This window comes from Astatotilapia calliptera, chromosome 3 (genome assembly GCF_964374335.1).
Source record: "Astatotilapia calliptera chromosome 3, fAstCal68.1, whole genome shotgun sequence".
NCBI lineage: Eukaryota > Metazoa > Chordata > Actinopteri > Cichliformes > Cichlidae > Astatotilapia > Astatotilapia calliptera.
The window spans coordinates 82518654-82537434 of record NC_137424.1 but is presented as its reverse complement, the minus strand read 5'-3'; the positions used below and the strand labels follow the sequence as shown (position 1 = coordinate 82537434).

The following is an 18781-nucleotide window of genomic DNA, read 5'->3' as shown; positions in this document are numbered from 1 at the left end:
AAGAGCACAGGATGAGCCCCCCCCTCACACACACACACACACACACACACACACACACCCTCCTCCTCCTCAGCTGCACATTGTTCTGTGGCTCCGGGAGAAGCCACTTCCTCCTGCTGCTGCTGCTGCTCAGCCCGCTGCAAACGGACAGACAGACAGTTTCAGTGCCTCCGACGGAGAGACGGCGTCTGTCTGTGTGTCCGACGGGATCAGCTGAGGGGGGCGGACACGCGAGCACAGACAAAGACTCGCAGACAGACGAACAGACTGGACGAATGGACTGACAGGATGCGGCACCGCTGGACCCTCGGGCTCGCCCCCAGGTAGGAACAAAGACTCTCCTCCTTTTTTCATGGATGCTCCTGCTCCTGTTGTCATGGTAACCATTTCCCAGTCTGAGGTCACGGAGAGGAGGAGGGTCGGTTTGTTACATCAGCCGGCGCTTCCTGTTTTTACCTGCGTGATGTCATCAGACGTCTGCGGGTCACGTGACTGTAGAGCTTTTGTTTGTTTCAGCTGCAGCTGAGATTTTCACAATAAACAAACAGTATAATCAGCTTCCTGCTGACAGAAGCCTCGTGATCGATGAACGTCCACACTTACATGATAAAGCATCCTGACTCATTTACAGCTTTTAATCTTTTTAGAACTTTATTGTGAAAATTCCTCAAACCTGTTTGTAAAATATAAAAAAATGTTTATTTTATTCTGAAATCAGACATCACTGTGGAACAACAACAGCAGAGTTCTTGTTCAGATTGTTAAAACCTGTTTACACCTGTCTGAGGTTCTCTGTTTAGACCTGTGGTTGGGGTGGACGTAGCTCTCTCTGAGGTTCTCTGAGGTTCTCTGAGGTTCTCTGAGGTTCTCTGGGGTTCTCTGGGGTTCCTCTGCATCTCTCTAAGTGCTGCTGGTTCTGTCAGAAATGCTCTCCTGTCCGTAAGATCACAGTCTGGGATGTGTGTGTGGACCTCCTCAGGTTGGTCGTTCAGAATCTTTGGCTGGTTTGTTTTTATCCTCAGTGATACTTTGACCTCTGACCTCTCAGCGCTTCATTCATTGTCGTGTTTCTGCCCACGGTGACCTATGGGATTCAAACCAGCAGCCCTGGTTCACAGGTCACTTCCTCTGCGTCTGGCTGGCCTCAAACAGCTGATCAGCTCCTCCATCTTCTCCTCTGCAGGAGTCTGTGACACAGACAGTGTGAGCTCCTCACAGCAGGAGCTGACCTCTGACCTCTGACCGCCTCGTCATGCTCTGAGACTCTGAGAGAAATAACTGCTGTTGCATTAAAGCAGCCGGTCAACAGGAAAACAACCCCAGGAAGTCTGCTTCCTCACACACACACACACACACCCCTGCTTTGTCCTGACTGTGTGTGTGTGTGTGTGTGTGTGTGTGTGTGTGTGTGTGTGTGCGTGTGTGCGCGTGTGTGTGTGTGTGTGTGTGTGTGTGTGTGTGTGTGTGTGTGTGTGTGTGTGTGTGTGTGTGTGTGTGTGTGCGTGTGTGCGCGTGTGTGTGTGTGTGTGCGCGTGTGTGTGTGTGTGTGTGTGTGTGTGTGTGTGTGTGTGTGTGTGTGTGCGTGTGCGTGTGTGTGTGTGTGTGTGTGTGCGTGTGTGTGTGTCCTATTTCCTTTGTTTGACGGCCTGGTTGGGAGAACAACAACAACAGCACATGAGGATGTCTGTGAAGGCTCTCGGTCACCCAGGGTGGCTCTTAAGTTAAATCATGGTTCTAGCTGCGCACTTGCATGAAGAGGCGGGGCCGGCAGCATCTGACCAATCTAAAAGGAGCGTTTCATGGATCACGTGACTCTCCTTTCACAGAGGTGTCACTGCTCCGCAGATGTTATCAGATGACGATTGAAGACGTCTAATCTGACAGTGAATAATCTGAGCGACCTCAAAGGGTGATTCTGTTCATCAGGACGTTTCAGTGGGAGAAACCTTTCATCATCATCATCATCAGCTGACTTCTTCAATCTCAGCTGACTGCAGGTTACCTTTAAACAGGACGTTTGCACAATGACTGGAACCAGCCCACTGAAGGAGCTGGGAGGTCAGCTTGTGATCGTTCATCTGCAAACTGACCACAGCTATGAGAACCATTCACAGAGAGTTGATCACACACTGACCTCACAGCGTTGCAGGATGTACTTACGTGATGACTGAGCGTGATCGAGATATTTTAACAGGGTGCACCTCTAAGACAAGCTTTCTGTGTGATCAGCTGAGTCACCTTCTGGCTTCGATCAACCTGCTGCTGGGCTCTGAACACCACACCCTGAGGTGAGAGGTGTCATGATGGTCTCGTACCACGTTACATCTGTCTCCACTTGCATCCCAGTCAGGGAAGCGTAGTTCGTAAGAGATTACAGGACGACCCCACTCTCAGCGTGGACCAAGTGTGCTTGAGCTGTGTCTTCAGTGTGTGTAGAGTCCATCGTGTCTTTGTGTCTCGCTCCCTCGTCCCTTTGTGTCTTAGTCGTGTCACTGTGTTTCCTCTGTTCCTCTCCTTGTGTCTCATCCTTGACTCCCTGTTTGTCCATCTTGTGATGTGTCAAGCGTGTGTGTCTTAAGTCTGCCTCTCAGGGTTTCCTGTTTTATTTTGACAGTCTTGCGTCCCACGTTCAGCGCTGTGGTTTTTGCCTCCCCGTCTCATTTAGTCGAATTCGTTCCAGCTGTTTTTCCGTGTGTTTATTTTGCCTTTAGCCATAATAAACCTCTTGCTTTTGGTTGAACCCAGCCTCCTCTGTCTGCTGCACGATCTGCAGCCATAAAGCGTCTCGTTGTCTGCTTCACTGATAAACCGTCTCCCTGTTTTCAGCGAACATCAGATCACCTGTGCTCAGCTAACACACATTAGCCCTCCCACTTTACCTGTGGACCAATACAAACGCTCCGTCAGTGAAGCTGCTCTGTTCATTCAGCATCTGTTCACTTTAGCTGAGAATCATGTGACCCAGCAGCTGTAGCACCTGTTCTTTTCCAGGTGTTCTCATATGGGCGTGGCCTGTAATGTGACACTTTCATTATGATGCATGTAACATGTTACCATAGAAACTCATACAGATTTTTAGGAGGATGCTATTTCTTCTAACTGCAGCTGTTCATAGACAAACCGTCCTCTGAACATCGTTACGGCTCGTAGGAGGACACCTGTGTCTCTGACAAACCTCCTGTTATCAAAGAGGACAAACAAACCCAAACAAAGTACAAAGGCGGGGGAGCAAAGGAGAGGGGGCGGGGCTAAAGAGGAGGCCAAGACGTGATCAAAATTAGTCTCACTTTCTTGTTTTATCAAGTCTAGTTTCAGGTTACAGGACTCCGCCCACAGGTACGGGCCTCACCCAACAGCTGCACCTGTGGAATTGTTCCAGAGTGACCTCTGACCCCTGCTGTTTGCCCTGTGCTGAGCTGCAGCTCTCTCTCTCTTCACAGGTAGCCCAGCACTGAGGTGAGGTGTGACTGTTGGTTGCCATGGTGCCCAGGCCATCGTCAGGGGAACTATGGGGGCTCCACCTGATGCCCCCCCGGATCCTGGTGGACTGCTGCCTGCCTAACGGTACAGCCACGGGCGGATGTAAGCTTGGGTGTAGCTCTGTGACGTCATAATGTCGGACAACAGATGACATCATGACGTCACAGCTTTGTTTTTAAGGCTGAACACAAGCATCACTCGTACAGGCTTACCTTCGTCCTCTTTCAGCTCACCTGTAATATTTGTGTTTCTGTTGGATTGTATTTCCGTGGCGTTTCCATGGCGTTTTCATGCTGTTTCCATGACATTCCTCAGGTATGATGGTTAGCCTGGAGTGTCTGAGGGAAACTCCTCTCATCAGTATCAAGCAGCAGCTCTTCTCCGAGGCCAGGAAGTACCCCCTGTACCACCTGCTGCAGGTATACGCTCTTAACTTTGACCCCGCCCCTTCCTTCTATCTCAGTCCAACTATAAATTCCGGTCTCCGATTGGCCAGGAGGAGTCGTGCTACATCTTTGTGGGCGTGACCCAGGAGGCTGAGAGGGAGGAGTTTTACGATGAGACGAGGCGGCTGTGCGACCTGCGCCTGTTCCACCCCATCCTTAAGGTCATCGAGCCCCTCGGCAACCGTGAGGAGAAAATCCTGAACCGTGAGATCGGTAAGCGAACGCCCCATCACATGTAATCACACTATGACCTCATAGTCAGACTCCTCCCCCCACAGGTTTCGCCATCGGGATGCCGGTCTGCGAGTTTGAGATGATGAAGGACCCGGAGGTCCAGGACTTCCGCCGTTCCATACTGAGCGTGTGCAGAGAGGCCATGGAGGAACGGGAAGGAGGGGGGGCCCACAGCCAGGCGCTCTACGTTTACCCCCCCAACGTGGAGTCCAGTCCCCAGCTGCCCCAGCACATCTATAGCAAGCTGGACAAAGGTACTCCCACACCTGCTGGGCCCAGAACCACCCTGTACCTGTCTCTCCTGTGTGAGGTGCCGTGAGGGACATTATTACTGAAACACTGTCACTACTGAAAAACCTTTCAGTTGAACAGGAAGTTGTTTCAGTTGAACAGGAAGTTGTTTCAGTTGAACAGGAAGTTGTTTCTTGACAAGGAAACTGAAGGAAAAAGTGGTAGATTTCAAACAAACCACTGCACAGATGTCTACTCAGCAACCTGCCTAAGTGAAGCAGCTGCATTACTTAACACTATATTAGCCCCAGCATAAGTCACATTTAGAATAACAGACGGGCATTATCCTGGTTATTTATTTGGCATGTGTGCTTTTTGTCTTTTTTAGCAAAGACAATCTTAAAATCATCAATAAAACCAGGGAGAGAAGCTCAGCGCTCCTCCATGTAGCACAATGATGTTTACTCAAAAGTATGATGATGTTAATAATGTCTGAGACACCCAATGCAGATGATCCATGTAAAAAATTATGATGTAATTCAAATAGTGGCACATCATTAATATTTAGGGAAATCCAATTTCTTAACTTTCTTTATTAGAAATTCTGCCACAGGATTAAAGTGTGTTTCTGTAACTTCAGGTAGAATAGGCTATTTCATAATTTTCAGTACGCTTTATCCAGTGTATATGAAACAACTACATTAGAACCATGTAACCATCCTGTTGTAACTATGACATATTTTGTCTTTGAAGAATCTACTAATTATACTCTTATTGCATTTTTATCAAACAGCTGACATTGCCCTGGCAATAAATTTGGGAGCACTGATGAGAAATTATTGTATATCATAAACTTTTAATCAAATGAAGCCGAGGCAGCGGGACCAGTGCACTGAATGTGTTATATTCTCTTTGAGTTTAGACAATATTTTTCTGAAAGGTCCGTGTAACTGAGAATGACACCGCTATCATCCACAAATCTGTCATGAATATAATCTTTTTGTTTAACCAGTCACTGTTGAAAATTGATTTTTGATTAAGTGTTATTACCCTATGATTCCATAAGGCTGAATTATGGGGAGAAGTTGTGGGTCGCTCATTTATTGTATCCCTTCACAAGCTGAGATCTTTCTATGTCATGGGTTTTATTCCTCCACAAAAATTGGAAAATAACTGTATTAATGTTTTTTCTCAAAGATATTTTTATTGATTTAAAGCAACAAAGAAAAACAGGTACACACAGAATTGTTCAACAACAGACAAGTTTCACAGTGACTGTTTGGACTGAAATATTAGAACACAGATTAATGACACACTCACATGTCTAGTAATTGCTTACACCAGTTTACCCCCTACCCATACCACTTAGAACCCCTATCCCTCAGGCCAGGTAGGAAAACAAATAAAACAAAAGAAAACAAAAAAGAAAAAACAAACAACAGAAACAAAAAACCCAAACAACAAACAAACACACACAAAAATAAAAAATACAAAAAAACCATTGCAAATACAACACAAAAATAAGACAAACACACATGACTAGAAAAAAATAAATAAATAAAATAACAACATTTTTCTGTGTTAATGCTTTTAGAGGAGATATGTAGAGAGGGACAAGGATAAATCAATTTGGAGATGCCTCCAGCTTTAGATAGGATGTTTCTGCCAAAAATAGCGAGTCTCTGGTTAACCAGTGGCTGAGTGATGTCTTCATCTCCATGATACAGTTAGAAATATTAGTGTCTTTTCTGCTAATTGGGTTTTTTAGATATTATCAGCCCTATATATTTAACTTGAGGAGTCAGAGCTTGTATGAATCGGGTTCACATTTTTTGATACTGAGAGATAAACGAGCCCAGACCTCCCTCTCCACAGCCACCTGCTCCAGCTTATCCAGGGGAACACCAAGGCGTTCCCAGGCCAGCCGAGAGATATAGGCTACGTTCACTCTGCAGGTCTTGATGCTCAATTCAGATTTTTTGATCAAATCCAATTTTTTTGTCTGCTCGTTCACACTACAAATAAAATGCGACAGCAAACGCGCTCTAGTGTGAACGCTCAAAGCGGCCCGCATGCGCAAAAGAAGACGTCACACACAACGCGCTCTGTTTAGACCCAGAGCAACAGTATTGTTTGACTGATGGCCCTTAATATAAAGACTTCGGACTTTACGTTTCCCAAGTTTTGCTTTAAGTTATTTTGTTATTTACATAATAATGTGAATAACCTAATAATGATCCTTATTGCTGTTTTAGAGGAGCGCTGCTTCAAAGGATAGATTTCTGTCAGAATCTGCAGATTATACAGAACAAATAAAATGTTCACGTTTCTCCAACGTTGTCTTCCCAACAGTTTCACTGACATCTACACGGGATGGCCAGGAAGCGTTCACGATGTCTTCTCTGGAGCTGATAATTGGCGTCTGTCTTGTGTCAGTGACGTAAAAGACGGATTTAATGCGACATGACCGTCAAACAGCAGTCGCTTTCTAAAACATCGGATATGTATCGGATTCAGTACCACATACGAAAGTGACCCAGATCGGATTTGATGCGCTTTCGCCTGCAGTGTGAACGTAGCCATAATCTCTCCAGCGTGTCCTGGGTCTGCCCCGGGGCCTCCTCCCGGTGGGACATGCCTGGAACACCTCACCCAGGGGGCATCCTTGTCAGATGCCCGAACCACCTCAGCTGGCTTCTTTCGATGTGGAGCAGCTGCTCTACTCTGAGCCCCTCCCGGATGGCAGAACTTCTCACCCTATCTCTAAGGGAGGGGCCAGCCACCCTTCGGAGGAAGCTCATTTCTGCCGCTTGTATCCGCGATCTCGTTCTTTCGGTCACTACCCACAGCTCGTGGCCATAGGTGAGGGTAGGGAGGAGAAGCTTTAGAGAAGCTTTAGTTTTCTCTACCTCGCATTTATCTTTCAAAAAATAGACTTATCATCTGTGAATTGACTTATTTTGAAGTCTTTATTAAAAATTGATATTCCTTGTATGTCATGTTAACAACTGAGTTGCCAATATAAAAAGCTTAGGGGAAACAGGACATGCTTGCCGAATTCCCTGTTGCACCTTGAATCCATTTAAAGAAGCTACAGTATTGTTAAGTAATGCATCTGCTTCACTTAGGCTACAAGCACAGCCGCCCCCACCCCCAGGTCCTGGACCAGTACCGGTCTGTGAGTCGTTTGGGTCGCAAGAGTCGAGGCTTTCAGGGTTTTTATCGTTTTTATATCGTTTATATTGTTAGCTCGGTTTCCCTGGGTCTTTTCCCGATGTTATGAATAAATCTGTTTTTTGGTAGCGGTACTGTATACCTGTCTGACTTGCTGTACCTGTCTGTGCAGGGCGCCTGATTGTGACCATCTGGGTGATCGTGTCTCCATCAAACTCCAAACAGAAGTACACCTTGAAGGTAAACCTGGACACTGAGCTGGTTCCTGAAACAATCAGAACAGGAAGTGAGGTAGTCACCAGGTGTGTGTGTGTGTGTGTGCAGGTTAGTCACGACAGTTTACCTGAGCAGCTGATCGCCGAGTCCATCAGGAAGAAAAGCCGATCGATGCACCTTTCACCTCAGCAGCTCCGCCTCTGCGTTCAGGAGTACCAGGGCCAGTACATCCTTAAGGTACGCCTGTCTGTCTGTGTCTACCTGTCTGGCCCCACACCTGTCGACTCACCTGTCTCCCTCCCTGTGTGCCTCTCAGGTGTGTGGCTGCGATGAGTACCTGCTGGAGAAGTTTCCTCTCAGTCAGTATAAGGTAACAGCTGATCCTGTGGCTTCACTGCACCTGTCACAGTTTGTCCTACACCTGACCTACCTGCTGCCCATAGTTCACATTAATGTCACGTACAGGACAGGTGAGACTGTCCAACGTGAGCTTAAAGTGTCATCCAGGATTAGGTGATCTTCAGTTCCTCACCTGTGTGTCTGCAGTACATCCGCTCCTGCATCATCGTGGGACGTCTTCCTCACCTGATGCTCGTGTCCAAAGACAGCCTCTACTCTCAGCTTCCCGCCTCAGGCTTCGTCACGCCTTCCTACAGGTATGGCCGCCACAGGTGTCACACCTGCAGGTATCACAGGACACAGGACAGGAGGTGACTTGAGCTGTGTGTGTTTCAGCCGTCGGACTCCTCAGCCGTCTCCCTGTCCAGGAGGAGGCGACGGTTCTCCTCCTCGCTCCTTGTGGGCCTTCAACACTCTGCTGAGAGTCCGGCTGCTCTGCGCCACGTACGTGAACGTGAACATCAGAGACATCGATAAGGTGAGTCGGTACTCGCTGCCTGGACCTGCCGCATCACATATGGGGTCTAACAGGTGTTATCATGATCAAGCATCAGCCCTGACTCCAGTAATTATTACGTGCTTTGAGAAGCTTTAATGTTCAAAGGACTCACAGGGTCGTAGCAGGAGGAGACCCAGGACTCTGCAGAGGTTCTGAGCACTGGGGGCCGGTTCACTGGACTGGATTAGATGTCTGGATGTTTGGGTGGATGGTTGGATCAGTCCCACCAAAACATCAGATAGGATTTTGTTGTGTGTGTGTAGATCTATGTGAGGACAGGGATCTATCACGGAGGAGAGCCGCTCTGTGACAACGTCAACACCCAGAGAGTGCCCTGCTCCAACCCCAGGTACGACACACCCAAACACACACGTTAAAACATCGGCCCCCCTCCTGTCGCTCCTTTTACCTGCCTGTCTGCAGCTAACTCTTACCTGTCTGTCTTCAGGTGGAATGAGTGGCTGACCTATGACATCTACCTGGCTGACCTCCCTCGTTCAGCCAGACTCTGCCTGTCTATCTGCTCTGTGAAGGGAAGGAAAGGAGCTAAGGAGGTAGGAAAGAAGGGAGTACAAGTGATCTGTGTAGTAAGACTGCTGGTTGAACCTGTCCCAGGTCGTTTCTCAGTACTCAAGTACGCAAGTCCGCACTCGTCCCACTCGTGCTTCTGAAGTTCCCACGGGAATCTGGAGTTCCTGAGAACTGGAGGACGCGGCGATCGTTCTAATGTTGGAACGGGCGTGTACTTGATGACATCACAGCTCAGCTCCATTGTTTCCACTGTCACCACCCTTTAATTTAACTGTGATTGATATGCGCAATGGAAATTACACATGACATAAAAAACTGCACAAAGTAATAGATTTCTTTAAGAATATAATCTTTTTAAAGTATTTTGCAAAATGCCCTTTTACATATCATCTGCTTCACAGTCAGATGTGAACAGCTAAAAGCAGTACACACGTATGCACAGTTCATGCCTCTTATTCAATAGAAACAAAGAGGTTAGAAAGCTTTTATTTTATTTTAGTAGATACTAAAACCTACCACAGACAGCTGCTGGGGTTTGGAAGAGAACTGAACTAATACTCCAAATATAATCAGATCATTGTTGGAGCAGCCGTCAGGATCTCCTCGTATCAACATGCTGTTTTTGTTTCCTCCTGGATTTAATTTTTTTTATTGTTAGATTCAATTCAGAGTCAGCTGTTTAAATAAGAACAGCACATTTTACATCAGGTGAAATGACCATCGATGCATGCTCGATAGAAGGGGAGGAGCCAGGACACATCCTCTGTCTCACCTGTCTCACAGGAGCACTGCCCTCTGGCCTGGGGGAATGTAAACCTGTTTGACTACAAGGACATCCTGGTCTGTGGTAAGGTGGCTCTCAGCCTGTGGCCCGTTCCCCATGGCCTAGAGGACCTGCTCAACCCCATTGGAGCCGCGGGTTCAAATCCCAACAAGGTACCCAACAAGTTCTCTCAGACAGTAGAAATTTGTCTGATCCTGAAGTAAGTATTTAATGATGGTGTTGTGGTCTGCAGGAGACCCCCTGCGTGGAGCTGGAGTTCTCCTGGTTCAATCAGATCGTTGTTTTTCCTGACGAGCAGCAGATTGAAGAGCACGCCAACTGGACCATCAGCAGAGAGCTGGGCTACAACTACTGCCACGGCCTGGTAACTACAACATTAAAAACTCCCTCTCTGCCCCCTGAGGTTTGGTGTGTGTGTGAAATCCTCAGACCACGTCCTCTACAGAGGTCCTCTACAAAGATCCTCTACCAGAGGTCCTCTACCAGAGGTCCTCTACAAAGATCCTCTACAAAGATCCTTTACAGAGGTCCTCTACATAGATCCTCTACAAAGATCCTCTACAGAGGTCCTCTACAGAGGTCCTCTACCAGAGGTCCTCTACAAAGATCCTCTAAAGAGGTCCACTACCAGAGGTCCTCTGCAAAGATCCTCTACAGAGGTCCTCTACAAAGATCCTCTAAAGAGGTCCACTACCAGAGGTCCTCTACAAAGATCCTCTACCAGAGGTCCTCTACAAAGATCCTCTACAGAGGTCCTCTACCAGAGGTCCTCTACCAGAGGTCTTCTACCAGAGGTCCTCTACAAAGATCCTCTACAAAGATCCTCTACAAAGATCCTCTACCAGAGGTCCTCTACAAAGATCCTCTACAAAGATCCTTTACAGAGGTCCTCTACAGAGGTCCTCTACCAGAGGTCCTCTACAAAGATCCTCTACAAAGATCCTTTACAGAGGTCCTCTACCAGAGGTGCTCTACCAGAGGTCCTCTACAAAGATCCTCTACAAAGATCCTTTACAGAGGTCCTCTACCAGAGGTCCTCTACCAGAGGTCCTCTACAAAGATCCTCTACAAAGATCCTCTACAGAGGTCCTCTACCAGAGGTCCTCTACCAGAGGTCCTCTACAAAGATCCTTTACAAAGGTCCTCTACCAGAGGTCCTCTACAGAGGTCCTCTACAGAGGTCCTCTACCATTGGTCCTCTACAGAGGTCCTCTACCATTGGTCCTCTACCAGAGGTCCTCTACCAGAGGTCCTCTACAGAGGTCCTCTACAGAGGTCCTCTACCATTGGTTCTCTACCAGAGGTCCTCTACAGAGGTCCTCTACCAGAGGTCCTCTACAGAGGTCCTCTACCATTGGTCCTCTACAGAGGTCCTCTACCATTGGTCCTCTACCAGAGGTCCTCTACCAGAGGTCCTATACAAAGATCCTCTACAGAGGTCCTCTGCAGAGGTCCTCTACAGAGGTCCTCTACCAGAGGTCCTATACAAAGATCCTCTACAGAGGTCTTCTACAAAGATCCTCTACCAGAGGTCCACTATCTATCGGTAGTGGTTTCCTGTGTGCTCTCCTTCCATTAACAGTGCTCTTCTTCAGGGTCTTCCTCAAAGTGAACACAGTTGCTTTCCAGCTGTTCTCCAGCTGTTTTGCCTTTGGCTTCTTTTTTGCCTCTTTGGGAATTGTGGTGTAATCTTTATAGGTTTCATCTCGACCGAAGAGCAGCAGCAGTCCTGTGCAGTTTGTGTTTCTGATGTTGTTGTGTGTTTTAGTTTGTCAGTGTTTACCTGTGACTCAGATCCAAATACAGAAGACTCAGCGATTGCCTCAGACTACCCGTCTCTCACCCGTCTCTCACCCGTCTCTCACCCGTCTCTCACCCGTCTCTCACCTCTCCCTCAGAGCAGCCGTTTGGCCTGTGACAGCAGTGTTTCGTCAGGCGATGCCGAGCAGCTTCGCTCTCTCTGCTCCAGAGATCCGCTGTACGAGCTCTCGGAGCAGGAGAAGGACTTCCTCTGGAGACACAGGTGAGAATGAATGTAATGGAGTGAACACCCTGCAGGTGTATTTTTGGAGGCATGTCCTCTGAACGCTGTGACGTTCTGAACCCACAGTTAAACCTCTGATCCAGGTATATTTGAACAGGTTTAAATAGTCCCAGATTTACCTAACGTGATCTTTGACACAGAAACTTTCTGGACCTTTCTGTCTGTCTGATTTTAGATGTCTGGCAGCTTCACGTGACTCTCTCTGTTTGTGCATGTTCCTGTCCACCGGCCTTGTCTACCTGTCTCTCCCCATTTGTCTACCTGTGTCTCTGCCTGTCTGTATCTCTGCAGACATTACTGTGTAAACATCCCAGAGTCTCTCCCTAAGCTGCTTCTTTCTGTCAAATGGAACTCCAGAGACGAAGTTTCTCAGGTACCGAACTTCCCATCACAGTCAGGGACAAATGCTTCAAACCCTCACTTTGACTCACCTGTCTCTCTGTCACCTGTCCCCTCCCTCAGATGTACTGTCTGTTGAAGGAGTGGCCTCTGATGGAGCCCGAGTCGGCTCTCGAGTTGTTGGACTGTAACTTTCCCGACCCAATGGTCCGAGAGTTTGCGCTGCGCTGCCTCGTGCAGGGCCTGACGGATGACAAGCTGTCGCAGTACCTGTTGCAACTTGTACAGGTGCGTGTGGTAATGGTAAATGGTAAAGGGTCTGCACACCTGCTGCTGTGTGCCTCACACAGTCCTCTGCAGCACACTGCAGACACACCTGGACTCCTCACCTGTCTGTGTACTGTCACATACATACACTTATCTTTCGTCTTTTGTCTCATGGTCTTTTCTGCAGGTGTTGAAGTATGAGATGTACCTGGACAATCCTCTGGCCCGTTTCCTGATAAAGAAAGCTCTGACCAATCAGAGGATAGGGCACTTCTTCTTCTGGCACCTGAAGTGAGTGCAAATGTCCTGGTGTTTACCTGAGGGATCTAACACGTCTGTTTGGTCATTTTTAATCTAACAGGAAGTGTTCTCACAGGTCAGAGATGCACAACAAGACGGTTTCCCGACGCTTCGGTCTGCTGCTGGAAGCTTTCTGCAGAGCCTGCGGGATGTACCTGAAGCACCTGAACAGACAGGTGAGCCCTGACACACCTGGTCTTCTGAGTCCAGTTCAACATGAGCTCCTTATCTAGTTTTTCTTAACCTAAGACCATCACCACACAACAAAAGTGTGTCTCAGCCCAGGATTTATCAGTCTACCTGTGAGATAGTTCACAGGAACCAGGAAGCCTTGGAAGACCAATCAGAAGCATGGACACATACTCACAGGAAGTATCATGCTGGAAAAATATTAGGTGGTTAAACACAGAATAGAGCGTGAAAATAACACAGAGCAGCAGAGTGAAACAGCAGTGTCAGTGATTAACGAAGCTTCTCTCACCTGGTCGTTTGTATAACTGAGCTACTAACACACCTGTATGTGCGTGTGTGTGTGCGTGTGTGTGTGTGTGTGTGTGTGTGTGTGTGTGTGTGTGTGTGTGTGTGTGTGTGTGTGTGTGTGTGTGCAGGTAGAGGCCATGGATAAACTGGTGAATCTGACCGACACACTGAAGCAGGAGAAGAAGGACGAGACTCAGAAAGTATGAAAACAAACAAAGCAACTTAAATCTGACTTGTGATTGGCTGACGGTGACGTGTGTTTCTGTACTGCGATTGGTTGTCAGACTCAGATGAAGTTTCTGGTTGAGCACATGTCTCGTCCAGATTACATGGAAGCTCTGCAGGGATTCGTCTCTCCACTGAATCCAGTTCACCAGCTGGGAAATCTCAGGTAGGCATAACTGGTTAAATAACTGCATGACTTCCTACCTGACCGATCATTGCATGACCAGATCTTTTAGTGTGTGTGACTATGACTAAGATCAGTGTGGATATTTATAGCTCTTGGTAGTGAAATGTGGGGTTTTCTAAATATAAAAGTGATTCATCTGCATATTGACCGACTTTAAGTGTTTTATTCTTTAAAGAGCTTCCTGACTGCATCAGCGTGTTTTCAGGCTTGAAAAACAACAAAGTAAAACAATGTTTAAAAAGTGTCGTGTGCTTTTAGGCTGGAGGAGTGTAGGATCATGTCCTCGGCAAAGCGCCCCCTGTGGCTGAACTGGGAAAACCCTGACATCATGTCCGAGCTTCTCTTCACCAACAACGAGATCATCTTCAAGAACGGAGATGGTAACGAGTTTGGCGCTAACTGTATTACTGCTGTTTACAGCTGTGCCAGGGCACTGTGGTTAACGTAGTGTGTTCTGTTACAGACCTGCGTCAGGATATGCTAACGTTGCAGATTATTAAAATCATGGAGAACATCTGGCAGAACCAGGGTCTGGACCTGCGGTGAGAGCCCGTGACATTAGCTGTGACATCACACCGACACCTGGCTAACGGAGCGTGTGTTTGTGTATTAGCATGTTGCCCTATGGATGCCTCTCCATCGGTGACTGCGTGGGTCTGATCGAGGTTGTGAAGAACAGCTTCACCATCATGCAGATTCAGTGCAAGGGAGGCCTGAAGGGGGCGCTGCAGTTCAACTCCAACACGCTGCATCACTGGATCAAAGACAAGAACCGCGGCGAAGCGTGAGCACACCCCTCTGCACACATGTTTGCATGAACACCTGTCTGCCCTCTGCTCACTTCCTGTCTGTCCCACAGGTACGATCGGGCCATCGACCTGTTCACGCGCTCATGTGCTGGTTACTGCGTTGCCACGTTCATCCTGGGAATCGGAGACCGCCACAACTCCAACATTATGGTGAAAGAGAATGGACAGGTGAGCCTCTGACCCCACGCCCTGACAGCTCTTCCTGGGACTGCAGCCGCCTAACTCTTTGTCTGCCTCCTCCAGCTGTTCCACATTGACTTTGGTCACTTCCTGGATCACAAGAAGAAGAAATTTGGCTACAAGAGGGAGCGTGTACCCTTTGTCCTTACTCAGGACTTCCTCATCGTCATTAGTAAAGGCATCCAGGAGTCCACCAAGACCAAGGAGTTCGAGAGGTGCCCTGTCCCTCCTCTTTGCACCTCCTCCTGTCTCCCTCTGAGCCCGCCTCACTCTCTGTCTACCTGTTTAGGTTCCAGGAGATGTGCTACAAAGCATACCTCGCCATCCGTCAGCACGCCAGCCTCTTCATCAATCTCTTCTCCCTTATGCTGGGTTGCGGGATGCCTGAACTGCAGAGCTTTGATGACATTGCCTACCTGAGGAAAACCCTGGCCCTGGGTAAGACTGGAGTGACGGACGGGCAGGAGACAGGTGGTATTATGATGCTGTAGATGTCTAGAACTCCACCAATCCATGGTGGCAGCAGAGTGCCTGTTCTAAGCAACCATCTCCTGTCCATCACAGGGACTCAGTTCAGTACTTGGAACTGTCTGTAACCCGTCTGTCTCTAAGCCATCTGTCATAGACCGGCCTGTCTAAGGTCATATCCCAATTCATGGGTTGGATCCTCCTGAGGACCCGGCCTATGCGGTCTACGTGGGCCGGGTCCTCAGAAGGTTGGGTAGGCCGGAAGTAAACGGCTGTGGAATTGAACGGTCTAGCCTTCAGATTAGCATCACCGCTGTCTTGGTGGAGTTTAATAAACTCGGCGTAAATTCTCGACCATCTCACACTTCTGTTTAATCAGTTTTCTGTTTGACGTTTATTCAGCTGTGTGAAAACCACCCAGGGGATTAATTAAGTTTTATTTTATCTAATCTAATCTAATAACTTTAATCTCAGCCAAACCGATTGACTCACGAACAAATAAAACACTGAAAAAGCCCAACAATAACATTTTTAGGTTGTCTAAATGACTCTTATATTACATTTAACCTGAGTAGCGAAAGTCCGCGGTGATCTGAAAATGATGTGCCGGGAGTTGTGTGACCCTCGAGCTCCCGGCTAGCTATCGAGCTGGTGGGTAACAGACGTCTCCAAAAACGTCGAAGCACTTTTGCAAATATGGGATATCTTGATAAACTGAGCAGATATTAGAAGTTTACACGCCCACATTCTCGCCTGAAAATATGTTAAAAGTTTATTTTTTGGGGGGTCCTTTGTCCCTCTTTGGGGGGGGGAAACTCCCACTAGGTTTAAATCTGGGACTCTCCACCATTTGACCCTAGAACTGAAGAAGGTGAAACATCTTCAAGCAACTTAAACAAGTCCAGACGCTTTTCTTTCCAAGCTCCTTAGATTAATACCAGTAATTTTAAAACTTAGTAGCTGCCGCCATTGCCGGAAACTGGAGTTTGGCTGGGCCACGCTATGATTTCTGGGATATGGTGGGCCACGATGGACACACCTGACCCATCCTTCAAATTCGGGTAAAAGGAGGCCACACTTGTCGGCTGCATTCAGAGGAGTCTACGAATTTGGACAGCCTTCGGCGCGTCGCTGTGACGTAATCGGTCTACAAATGTGTCCTCAGGAGGATGCAGCCCATGAATTTGGACACGACCTGTAAGTCTTTTCTTTAACCAGTCTGTCTCTAACCCATTTGTCTGTCATTCAGAGAAGAGCCAGCAGGAGGCACTGGAGTACTTCACCAAGCAGATGAACGACGCTCACCACGGCGGCTGGAGCACGAAGATGGACTGGATCTTTCACACCATAAGACACATGCCCAATGAGCACTGACACACACCCACACTGGTGTGTTTGTTTACTGCACTACTGTGATGATTATGATACTAATGATGATGATGATGATGACGACAGACTCGTCATCTGATGTCATAGATTTTCTTTAGAGGTTTTTTGTCCTTGTGTCTTTTGGACGGTTGTCATAGAAATATGAATCTCAGGGTCAAAGGTCAGTGGGGTTTTGATGATGCCAAAGGCAGGCTGGGAAAAAATGACGATGCTGATGATGAAGGTGACGTCACAAAAGTCTTCCAATCGGTGCTACTGTTAGCTTGTTAGCTGCTGTACTTTTCAAAAACAGTCAAACTTTATTGAGTGAAATTTTATTGACAAGCAGCTGTAACTTCATAAAATGTTATTTTTGAGTGACATAACTTTATTGAAACCAGCAAAGTGAACACTGTGGTCACTGTGAGAGCAATAAAACTTCCAATAACCAATCAATATTTAGATTATGACAATCAGTTCTGACCAGTAGGAAGGCAGAGCTGACCAGCTGTGGGCGGAGTCATTGTGATGATGCAGTCTAGAGACTTAAGATACCTTCAGAGTTTATTGGAAGTATCTTTTGGAGTATTTTGTTGATTTGAACCCACTTAAACAGATTTTTACGATCAGCATATCATCCTCGTTAATCAGGGATCAAAGTACTCGACAATCTGAACCAATCAGCTGCTGCCGTTAGCCCTTAGCTAGTCTACTTAGCATTGTTAGCTGTTGGCTCATGAGTCATGCTGAGATAGTTAGCATTAGCCTGTTAGCTATTAGATAGCTGAGTTGTTGCACTGGATAAAGGAACTGTGGGTAGGTTTAGTTACCATAGTGAAAACCCCGTCCCTCTAATCTCATTGGCTGCCAGTTCCTAGGGCAGGGCTACATTCAAATAGTTTTATGTGAAGGTTTTTTCCTGTTCAGGTGAGAGATCAAAGCCCCGCCCCCTGCTGCATGCTAATCATTCATTGCTGACATCATCGACTGTGATGGTTACTATAGTGACTGATAACACACGGGGAGATGTGATGTGTTTGTTTCCATGTGATCAGTATTGATTGTTTTCTGATGTATTAATGATTTTTAACTAATTGGTTTCTTCATGTATTGATTTGTGATGTTATTGATTCTTCTTGACCCTCTGACATAGGAGAGCAGGTCACCTGAAGGGCGGAGCCTGATGTTATAACACCATGCCCAGGTGTTAAAGCACTTATTGATCAGTGTTATTATGGATTATTGTTGTTTTGTTGTTTCAAAATAAAAGTTTAACTGGTGTGTGTGTGTGTGTGTGTGTGTGTATGTGTGTGTGTGCTTTACTCACCTGAGACATGTTCAGTTCCTCTGACGTCCAGCAGGTGCTGCTGTGACCTTTGAGTCCTAACTGCTCTTTTTTTAAAATGAAATAAATAAAACTAAAATAATAAGATATTTCACCGTATTTCAAGGAAAATAAATGCAAATAACTCTGGGTATTAATCAATCCATGATATATGACATCTTTTTTTTCCAAGCTCCTTAGACAGCATTTGACACTGTTGACCACACAATCCTATTAAATTAGGGGTCCCCAATCCCAGTCCATGAGGGCCGGTGTCCCTGCAGGTTTAAGATGTGTCCTTGATCCATCACAGCTGATTTAAATAGATAAATAACTGTCTTGTCTCCAGAGGCCTGGTAATGAACTAATCATGTGATTCAGGTGTGTTGACCCAGGGTGAGATCTAAAACCTGCAGGGACACCGGCCCTCGTGGACTGGGATTGGGGACCCCTGTATTAAACCATCTAAAGACATGTGTTGGGTTTGCACTTGTACAAACGTATATATGTATTTTATGTTCACATATGTGTGCTTGTGTGTGAATGTGTACACTCTTGTATATGTATGTGCATATTTGCATGTACACATATATTTTTACAAACATATGGGATGTCACAATGTTTTCTATTTTTTCATCTTTCATCTATTTTAATTCTTTTTATTTGATTATGCTATCCTTCTGTTCAGCACTTTGGCGGACACTTGATGCTCTTTAAATGTTCTTTATAAATAAAGATCACTTGACTTGAGAAGCATACATTAATGCAGAGAAGTGTATTTTCGTTTATCGTTTTT

General features: G+C 46.8%; 1 protein-coding gene across 1 annotated transcript; it reads left to right on the top strand.

Moving 5' to 3' along the window:
- Positions 1–61: 61 nt before the first annotated feature.
- On the top strand, positions 62–18743 carry LOC113019652 (phosphatidylinositol 4,5-bisphosphate 3-kinase catalytic subunit alpha isoform). Its single transcript, XM_026163425.2, has 28 exons — positions 62–323; positions 3441–3564; positions 3796–3899; positions 3977–4139; positions 4205–4414; positions 7738–7805; positions 7890–8018; positions 8098–8151; positions 8328–8437; positions 8517–8658; positions 8943–9028; positions 9128–9233; positions 9994–10146; positions 10227–10358; positions 11893–12017; positions 12330–12411; positions 12501–12665; positions 12832–12935; positions 13021–13120; positions 13553–13624; positions 13709–13815; positions 14095–14216; positions 14300–14378; positions 14450–14620; positions 14696–14813; positions 14889–15040; positions 15115–15263; positions 16543–18743. Exons 2-28 carry the CDS (start codon positions 3480–3482, stop codon positions 16665–16667), a joined length of 3213 nt encoding a protein of 1070 aa, XP_026019210.1. The 5' UTR covers positions 62–323; positions 3441–3479; the 3' UTR covers positions 16668–18743.
- Positions 18744–18781: the final 38 nt, after the last annotated feature.